This window comes from Malaya genurostris, chromosome 3, assembly GCF_030247185.1.
Source record: "Malaya genurostris strain Urasoe2022 chromosome 3, Malgen_1.1, whole genome shotgun sequence".
Taxonomy (NCBI): Eukaryota; Metazoa; Arthropoda; class Insecta; order Diptera; family Culicidae; genus Malaya; species Malaya genurostris.
In genome coordinates this window covers 94,888,071-94,899,399 of record NC_080572.1, presented here as the reverse complement: position 1 = coordinate 94,899,399, position 11,329 = coordinate 94,888,071, and the positions used below count along the sequence as shown (strand labels likewise).

The window sequence follows — 11,329 nt, the reverse complement described above, 5'->3', positions numbered from 1 at the left end:
GCTATACATGCTTGAACCCGCCTGATGGTTTGTTTGAGAAGGGCGCGTCAGACTCATTTCAAACCTTCAGAAGGAAACAAGTTTCCTTCAAGTGACTTGGGCTGGCTATCCACAATCCCTCATCCAGTCATCAATTCGTCCGATGCCCTGATGCTCCCTCCCCTTTACGCCCCCGTGCAAAATGTTTTATATTGATAAATACAATGAAACACAGTGTAATGAAATTAATTTAACATAAAATGATATAATAGATTACAAAAAAATAAAATATAACATAATATAATATAATATATTTTAATTTAATATAATATAATATATTATAAAACAATATATAAAATAACAGGTAATGTAGAGTGTCAGTTATGCTCTTTTATCTTCGCACTACTGCAGGAAGTAGAATATTTTTCTTCTAACGATAATAATATCCACAACTATAAAAATAATATATATTATTATTATTGATGACAAATTAATAATAATAACAATAAATAAAAGGTGATTTTTTTGAGGTTAGGATTTTCATGCATTAGTATTTGCTCAGATTTTTTGAGGTTCTGATTTTCATGCATTATTATTTGCTCAGTATGCTCTGACATTTCATCATGAATAGACTTACTAACGAGCAACGCTTGCAAATCATTGAATTTTATTACCAAAATCAGTGTTCGGTTCGAAATGTGTTTCGCGCTTTACGCCCGATTTATGGTCTACATAATCGACCAAGTGAGCAAACAATTAATGCGATTGTGACCAAGTTTCGCACTCAGTTTACTTTATTGGACATTAAACCAACCACACGAATGCGTACAGTGCGTACAGAAGAGAATATTGCGTCTGTTTCTGAGAGTGTTGCTGAAGACCGTGAAATGTCTATTCGTCGCCGTTCGCAGCAATTGGGTTTGTGTTATTCGACCACATGGAAGATTTTACGCAAAGATCTTGGTGTAAAACCGTATAAAATACAGCTCCTGCAAGAACTGAAGCCGAACGATCTGCCACAACGTCGAATTTTCAGTGAATGGGCCCTAGAAAAGTTGGCAGAAAATCCGCTTTTTTATCGACAAATTTTGTTCAGCGATGAGGCTCATTTCTGGTTGAATGGCTACGTAAATAAGCAAAATTGCCGCATTTGGAGTGAAGAGCAACCAGAAGCCGTTCAAGAACTGCCCATGCATCCCGAAAAATGCACTGTTTGGTGTGGTTTGTACGCTGGTGGAATCATTGGACCGTATTTTTTCAAAGATGCTGTTGGACGCAACGTTACAGTGAATGGCGATCGCTATCGTTCGATGCTAACAAACTTTTTGTTGCCAAAAATGGAAGAACTGAACTTGGTTGACATGTGGTTTCAACAAGATGGCGCTACATGCCACACAGCTCGCGATTCTATGGCCATTTTGAGGGAAAACTTCGGAGAACAATTCATCTCAAGAAATGGACCGGTAAGTTGGCCACCAAGATCATGCGATTTGACGCCTTTAGACTATTTTTTGTGGGGCTACGTCAAGTCTAAAGTCTACAGAAATAAGCCAGTAACTATTCCAGCTTTGGAAGACAACATTCCCGAAGAAATTCGGGCTATTCCGGCCGAAATGCTCGAAAAAGTTGCCCAAAATTGGACTTTCCGAATGGACCACCTAAGACGCAGCCGCGGTCAACATTTAAATGAAATTATCTTCAAAAAGTAAATGTCATGTACCAATCTAACGTTTAAAATAAAGAACCGATGAGATTTTGCAAATTTTATGCGTTTTATTGTTTAAAAAAGTTCTCAAGCTCTTAAAAAATCACCCTGAATAATAATGAAAATAATAATAAAAAACAATATAATATAGTACAATGAAATATATAACAATTAATAGAATGAATAAAATGATATTTTGCGATATGCTATGATATTATATTACATGAATTTATATGTCATTTCTCATCCTCTCATTCTGCCATTAACGCATTCCATCGACCAATTGTCACCACAGACACACGTGTAAGCATGAAACAGGAACCAGTGAGGACCATGTGACGACCTTGATATTTAGTTAAAAGATTACTTTAAAAATGATAACTTATAAGGAAAACAAATTTATATTTTGCGCAGAGGTACGTAGTACTACTCATAATAAACCCTATAATATAATATAATACAATATAATATGATATAATGCAATGCAGTATAATACCATACAACATATTATATAATAACATAAAAGACAAAAAACATGTAAGACGATAATATATGAAATAATATGCTATGATACAATATAACAGTTAATGTGGCAATGCAAGTTACGCTCTTCTAATAATAATAATAATAATAATAATACATGATGTAATAAACAACAGAATCATATGTTGTAATATACTATGATAAACATTGCATTTTAGGATGGGCTTTAACTTATGAGTCAATTCGCACCCTCTCATTCTGCTACTAACGCAGAAGGCGATAGCACCCAGTCGACGCCGTTCTATTGACCAAATGTCATCATAGACACACGGGGAGGCATGAGATAGGAACTTGTGAGGACTTAGTTATCTCACCATTTGACGACCATAGTGGAACTGTTTCATTTGGTATGCACAAACAAACTTTTTTGTTTTCTTCAAGAATATATAACGTAACTAGCTCAATTTGATATTTTCTCAAGGTCGGCAACTGTTTTATGGAGGACTTGATCAACCCGAAACTTACCGATTAACAAGGTTAACTTATACAGCTAATATGAAAGACTCTAATAGTAGGCTAATCGGATTTCCAAAATCCAAATCCAAGTATCAGAATGTTTAAGGGTGTGAATGTGTGCTATGTGTGTGCGTGTATGTGTGTGTGATAAATATTTTCATTCACTTTTCTCGGAAATGGCTAAACCGATTATCACAAACTTAGACTCCAATGACTCCAATGGTCCCATACAAAGGTCCTGAATTTCATTTGTATCTGACTTCTGGTTCCGGTATTACAGGGTGATATGTACCAAAAATGTGAAAATAATATCACTCACTTTTCTCGGAGATGTCAGAACCGATTTTCATAAACTTAGATTCATCTGGGATGTCTTAGGATGCCATAATCATATCCCAATTTTCATTCGGATTAATCCCTTGGTTCCGAAAATAGACTTTTGACTTTTGGTACATATTTTCCCAAAATAAAAAATCGCCATACAGAATCTTACAAATTTGGTAGGTCTTATTGGTGTATGGTTGAATGAACCAAATTTCACTATGCCGATATCTAGCTTTCGGTTCCAGCAGTACCGATAGTAGGAATCAAATGCAATCAAATGGAGCTCACCTTACCTTCTCGCTTATGATTAAATAGATTTTTGTTAACTTAAATTCAAATGTAGTAGTATTATGCAACAGAAATCCTCAGAACTTATTCCTAAAGTTTTTTGTTTAAATTGTAGTATTTCAATTGATTTTTGCTGTAATATATAGGAGAAAGTGAATAATATGAGAAAGGGGTTGGGCGGATATGTAAGTAGAGTTACTTACTCGTATTCCGCGGGAATAAAAGATGCTCTTCCAACCATAATATCCAGTGCATGGATGAAGCATTTCGCTATACATACTTGAACCCGCCTGATGGTTTGTTTGAGAAGGGCGCGTCAGACTCATTTCAAACCTTCAGAAGGAAACAAGTTTCCTTCAAGTGACTTGGGCTGGCTATCCACAATCCCTCGTCCAGTCGTCAATTCGTCCGATGCCCTGATGCTCCCTACCCTTTACGACTCCGTGCAAAATGTTTTATATTGAAAAATACAATGAAAAAAAGTGTAATGAAATTAATATAACATGAAAAGATATAATAGATTACAAAATAATACAATATAACATAATATAATATAATATATTTTAATTTAATATAATATAATACAATGTCATACAATATAATATAATATATCATAAAACAATATATAAAATAACATTTAGTGTAGAGTGTCAGTTATGCTCTTCTATCTTCGCAATACTGCAGGAAGTAGAATATTTCTCTTCTAATAACAATAATAATATCCACATCTATAAAAATAATCTATGTTAATATTATTGATGACAAATTAATAATAATAACAGTAAATATAATAATGAAAATAATAATAAAAAACGAATCTAATATAGTACAATGAATTATATAATAAATAATAGAATGAATAAAATGATATATTGCGATATGCTATGATATTATATTACTTGAATTTATATGTCATTTCTCATGCTCTCATTCTGCCCTCAACGCATTCCATCGACCAATTGTCACCACAGACACACGTGTAGGCATGAAACAGGAACCAGTGAGGACAAAGCTCACCTTGTGACGACCTTGATAGTTAGTTAAAAGATTACTTTAATATAACTGATAATGATAATGATAACTTATAAGGAAAACAAATTTATATTTTGCGCAGAGGTACGTAGTACTACTCATAATAAACCCTATAATATAATACAACATAATACAATATAATATAATATCATAAAATATAATATAATTATATAATATAATATGCTATGATGCAATGCAGTATAATACCATAATAACATAAAATAGTGTAAGACGATAATATATGAAACAATATGCTATGATATAATATAACAGTTAATGTCGCAGTGTAAGTTACGCTCTTCTCATAATAAAAATAATACTAATAATACATGATGTAATAAACGACAGAATTATATGTTACAATATACTATGATAAACATTGCATATTAGGATGGGCTTCAACCTACAAGCCATTTCGCACCCTCTCATTCTGCTACTAACGCAGAAGGCGATAGCACCCAGTCGACGCCGTTCTATTGACCAAATGTCATCATAGACGCTCGGGGAGGCATGAGATAGGGACTTGTGAGGACTTAGTTATCTCACCATTTGACGACCTAAAACAGGTTTTTCACAGTATGCTGATAAACACCGAGAGCGTATTGATTGATAGCTCGTACTTCATAACGCTTCGCTCGATCCCGTATATATATATTCTTTGAGCACCTCGCTCTATTATGAACAATAAACTTTATGTGCTTACGTTCCACAGCATACACAGAGCCGGATTTTCGATTGTGGTGGAATAATGCTGAAAAGCTCTTGAGGATCATGTTTGATAATAAGTACAATTGCTCAGATACGTTCAACATATGACACTGTGCCCTGATTGTTTTTAAATGTTGGCCTGTGGCCTCTCCGATAATACAGCCCGAAATTGTATGAACAGATAGGATATGGGCGAGAGGTTAATCTTGCTAATGTTTTCCTCACACCAAATGACACGTGTAAATCAATCTGTTTGTTTGTTTTCGAAGCGAGATCGATGTCACTGTCTGGAAAGTGAAGAGAAGTGAAAATCGATACATGCTAAATTTGTTCAATAAAGCAATTTAGACAGCTTGTTGACGTGAATCATGCATAATTCAATCAGTTTGTTTCGATCCGGTGCGTGAATAAAACATTTTTAATCTACAACCTTCCAGCCTGCTCTGTTCTGCATAACGAATTGCTATCGATTGCAAGTTACTTTGATTTATATTAGGGATTTTCGAAAAAGCTCTTTCCAATCAAAATTCCAATTATTCACGACTGCAGGAGTTACGCCGGCATTCGTTGCTAGAGCCGTCGATGATTTCGTATCGCATGAATTTATTTTCCAATGATTATGTCATGTTTGAATATTCTAGAATAATCCGTAAAGCAGAAATAGACAAAAACGACATTGTTTGAAGATGGACTAAAAAGACAGTAGTGTTACATATAGGCATGAATCCCGCATCAGCAGATGGGAATTTGTACTCGTAGACAATTTGCATGACGTGATAAATTTTAGATGTGTTTCGGGTTCCATGTGGTTGTGATGCACTATCGCAGCATACTTTGCATGCTATCTTGTTCTGTTTCGTGTTTTAGTCCCATTCGAAATCACTTAAGGGATAGTACGCATCTGATATGAAATTAAGGATTTTTCATGTTTGTAATTTTATTTTCATAAATATATAGAAATATCTCGATACATGTACTTGTGCTGCACATGGAGGGGCTCATTAATGTCGAAGGACAGCTCGTGGTTTGTTTTCTCTTATGACACGGTTTTGGTTTTCTCATAAAGAAAAGATATGTAATCTTAAAAAACTACAAAAGCGACTAATAAAAATTACTTCGATGGGCCAAGCGTTTTATACCAATCGACTTAGTTAGTCTGTGTTTGTGTATAAATGTGTGAAATATTTTCACTCTGCCTTCTAAGAATTAGTTGGACCGTTTTTTATAAACTTAAATAAACTACCGTAGAATAACCATTGTTTCAGGCATTCCTAAATTATTTAAAAAAAATGTGAACGAAAAACTTTTCCAATAACTGAAAAATGTAATAACAAACAAACAGCATGGATTTTTTAAAGATCGCTCAACCACAACAAATCAATTTGAATTTATCACTTTCACTAAGAATGCCATGGATTCCGGCAACCACATACAAAATTTTCTACACCGACTTCAGTAAAGCTATCGACCGTATCGACAATCTACTACAATGGCTCGAAACATAATTCTGTCTGAACCAATTAATAAATCACCTGGTGTACCTCAGGGCTCTCATCTAGGACCTCTTCTTTTCATACTACATGTAAACGACATTTTCTTCATCCTCAAATATCTAAAAATGCTTAAATATGCTGACTACATGAAACTCGTCATGGAAATTAGAAACACCGCAATATTCCAGAAGGAAATTGATCCATTCCACGTTTGGTGCAGCGAAAGTCTACTCAAGCTCAATGTAAAAAAATGTGACTCAATAACATTCAGTGGGAAAAATAAAACTCCGTCTATAGACATACGTCTAGGAAACCAACTTGTAGAAAAATGTAAAATTGTACGAGTTTAGGCGTAATCTTAGACTCCAAGCTCACTTTTGTGGATCACTACTATACCGTAATCAATAAAGCAACTAGTATGGTGGGCTTTTTTGAACGCATCAGTAATAACTTCCAGGACCCATATACAATTGAACTATTTTATAGTACATATGTCAGACGTATTTTGGAAATTTGCAGCCTAGTATGGAATCTATATGATATTATTCACGAATAACGCATTGAATAGATTCAGAAACAATTTCTTTTATATGCACTTCGTAAATTATACTGGACAGCATTTCATCTGCCATCGAACAATGGGGAAAAAGGAAAAAAACGCGACTTTACTCTATAAGTTCATAGAAATCTTTGTAAATATTTTCAAAGTAAAAATTACTAAAAGATCGTATGCAAAAATGACCGTAGAATCGATTGATGATAATTAGAATAGCCGCAAAATTCACTATCATACCCGTTTTGGGCCAAATTCCTTTTTTAAAATTACTTTGCAAAACCAACTGTAAAACTCTGAAAAAAAATGTATTCGACTAATCAAAAGGTATTCCTGACATTTTCATAAGTTCTAAAGACTGTCCCAGAAAGTATGGATGCACTTTTATTTCGGTGTAAATAATTCACAAGTGTTAGATATTCAAATTTTATTCGATATACTGATAATATTAGACTATAACAACAGAATATTATTCTCAACATTCGCTTCTTAGCCATCGTAGACTAACTGGCGCACATTTTTACGAACGTTCCTCATTAAATTTCGTACAGACTTCTTGGCGACAAGTCTTGACCCTTTTAGTATACCATTCTACCGTTGATTTCGAGTAGTGGCAAGAAGCAAGATCTGGCCAGAAGACAACAGGATCCTTGTGGCTTCGAATCATGGGTAGAAGTCGTTTTTGTAAACATTCCTTGATGTATATTTCGCTGTTCATTGAAGCAGTGGTGATGAAGGGTTTCGAAATCTTACCGCAGCTACAAACTGCTTTCCAGACCATAGCTTTTTTACCAAATTTTTCGACTTCAATCGATGTCTCGGACTAATTTAACACTTGCTCTTCTCGCACCGTATAATATTGTTTGCTATCTTTGTTTCATTTTTGCTATCTTTCTCAGTGACAGTCCGCGTTCTGTGCATCATTTGTACACAGTTTTTAGACGTTGTTCTGCTGAAAGTCCACGCAATTTGGAACAAACTAATGAAAACGAATAAACAACTGCACAAGTGGTTAGAGAAGAGTGTAAACAACAAGACGCAGCCATAAAAATTGACAGATTCTGAACCATTGCGAAATGGTAGCGGTTTTTGGTTGCGTCCATACTTTCTGGGACAGTCTTTATAAATGGATTGCTATTAATTTGAACTACCGCAAATAACTGTATTCTATTTCACCCCAAATATTCTTCTTCCATAAATTTACAGAAAATGAAGTACCGATCAGAAGCGGTATTTGGGCCAATTATGTTAAACCAAGAGTAGTTCTATGTTACGCATGATCCCATGAATCATGCAACACCGTTTCAACCCAATCTATAAAGCTAATTTAAATTTTTTTTATCAAAGTTTATTTTAAATTCAATTCTGCTTTACAACCCTGAAGCAGAATCAATGCGACCTATCAATAGTGATCCATATTACGTAGAAAACTTAAGTTTAAAAAAAATACCTGTTTCGATTTACCTAGTGGCATAATTTTGCCTTTCTCATAAATGTTACTCTGAGGTTCTTTAAAATGTTTAACGTTGGCTCGTAGATAAAAACAAGAAATATTTTTTAGACAGCAACTAACATAATTTACAAAATGAAACACTTTTGAATTCGATTTAGAAGTCGTTACCATTACGTGTTCTCTTTATCATATAGAAATCACTTCGAAAACTGACTTTTGAACCGAGTTTTATATACCATTCGAATCAGTTCGTCGATTTCGCAAAATGTATGTGTGTATGTGACTAAAATATGCACTTTATTTGTCAGAGATGGATGAACCAATTTTCACAAATTTATATTCATATGAAAGGTTATGCTTTCCCATAGAAGACTATTGAGTTTTAATCCGATCCGACTTCTGCTCCGGTAGATACAGGGTGAAATGTGTTAAAAATTACAAAGCGTTATTTGGAGCGATGATGAAAAATAGGGAAAAAACCACAAACCGACCTCGGCTAAATTGGTCTGAAAAGTCTGATGGTCACATAGGTTGCTATTGAATTTCAATTGGATCCGACTTCAGGTTCCGGGGTTATAGAGGGAAGTGTGTTGAAAAAATGCAAATCGTCATTTACATAGCACTACAATGCAAAATAAGGAAACAATTCATAACTGTTTTAATTAGTAGGTTATACGAGTTGCAGACCACATGAACCTACTTCGGATCTACCGGATCCCAGCTCCCAGTTCAGTGATAATAGTGATCGAAACTTAAGAACTTAGACTCAAATCTTATGGCCCCATAGGTTGCTATTGAGTTTCATTCGAATCCGGTTTTCAGCTCCTGAACGTCATTTGGAGCGACGGCATAAAAATGGGGAAAAAAATCTTCCAAATTTCACTCATAAATGTTTATAAATTGAAAGGGTTTCCATTGCATAGTTTTATTCGCATGACATTTTTCCAACTTGTTTTTCTCGTTAGATACTGATCAAATTTAAGGTTTTATTGGTTTATTCCCATATAAACTATATAATTTTTGTTAAAATGTCGGCGATATTTATGAAAATATGAGTAATATGAGAGAGGCATCATTACACCACTAGCCGGATTAAAGTCGGATGTGGATAAAACCTAATAGCACGCTATGGGACCATAACAGTTTTCATTTTAACCTAAGTACATGAAAATAGGAACAACCATTTCTGAGAACCGCTATTACCAACGTCGGTTCGTTTGGCCATCCACTAACCAGACCTGCCGAATTGCAGAAATGTATGGCTAGTTCAAAGGATTTTAGATCGTTTTTGTCTGCGTGCTATATAGAAACCCGATCTTAAAATTGAAAGTTTTCTTCTAATTAGCCTGTAATTCCGGAACCGTAAGATTATCCTGTAAATTCGGAAGCATTAGTCGGATCCGAATAAAATTCAATGGCGTTCTAGGGGACCTTTTCGTGAGAGTTTAAGTGTGTGGAAATCGGTTTATTTTATTTTTTTTATTTTATTTTATTTCTGGAGCAGTGAAAAGCCCCCTGGAGATAAGTTATTATCAATCTAATACTATGTCTCCAGTAGGCATAAAACCTCCTCATCTTTTGTACCAACAGATTACAGAATATCCAAATGATACATTTCATTTTATTAACTATTATAACATATTGTATATCATTAACTATTATAACTACATAGCTAAGTACTTAGAACTAACGATAAACTTCTAAAGAGATAGTGTTCGACTAAACAATTTCCTGATAGTATCACGAGTTAGATGAAAGTCGAACTAACTTGAACAGCTATTGAACACTCGGCACATACTGACAAATGACTCGTTGTGGCCATAGTTGGTTCTGGCGGCAGGAATGCGTAGGAAAAGATGAGTTCGAAGACAACGACGACGAATATCAAAATCTAGCAAACGTAACAGCTCCGAGCAATCAATTCGTGACTGGAGAAGATCAGCAATGAAAACTGCCTTGAACACATTTCTGCGAACGGACAGTAGATCGAGATCTATGAGCTTGCAGCGATCTTGGTAACTCGGAAAATTTAGGGGGTCTCTCCATGGTAGTTGGCGAAGCGCAAAACGAATAAATTTATGTTGAATATTTTCTATGCGTTGAATGTCGTTTTGATAGTAGGGTGACCAAACCACAGCTGCATATTCTAGTGTAGAACGGACCAAAGCACAATATAATGCTTTGGGGCAATATATGTTTTTGAAGTCTTTCGTCACACGGAAGACGAACCCTAACAGTTTCGAGGCTTTATTGATAGTATATTTAATGTGCTGTTTGTAATTCATTTTCGAATCCAAGATAACTCCCAAGTCTTTAATACACGATTCTCGTCTAAGAACAGTTTTTAAGATCGTGTAGTCGAATTCAATAATAGAATGTTTGCGAGTGAATGAAATAACAGAACATTTTGAAGCATTAACGGTCATTCGGTTTACTCTACACCAATTTGTAAAAATGTCCAGTTGTGACTGCAAGAATCTGGCGTCTTCGACGGTTTTGATAAGGTGAAAGAGTTTGAAATCATCAGCATATGATAACTTCATGCATTCTAGCAAAATGTTTGAATCGTTTAGTTAGAGTAGGAATATGAACGGTCCAAGATGACTGCCTTGAGGAACTCCGGAGCTGACCGTAAATGGAGACGTAGTGCAATCTCCTATTTTCACTGACATGTCGCGATCGGTTAAATATGAGCACAGCCAATTAAGAAAAGGTCCATTGAATCCAAGTCTACTCAATTTCGAAAGTGTGGTCCGGTGATTGATCTTGTCGAAAGCAGCAGAGAAATCAGTATA

General features: G+C 34.9%; 1 protein-coding gene across 1 annotated transcript; it reads left to right on the top strand.

Annotated features, from left to right (window-relative positions):
• The first annotated feature begins 562 nt into the window (after positions 1-562).
• Positions 563-10,482, top strand: LOC131433881 (uncharacterized). The gene is made up of 2 exons (XM_058600489.1): positions 563-1,627; positions 10,359-10,482. Exons 1-2 carry the CDS (start codon positions 603-605, stop codon positions 10,480-10,482), a joined length of 1,149 nt encoding a protein of 382 aa, XP_058456472.1. The 5' UTR covers positions 563-602.
• Positions 10,483-11,329: the final 847 nt, after the last annotated feature.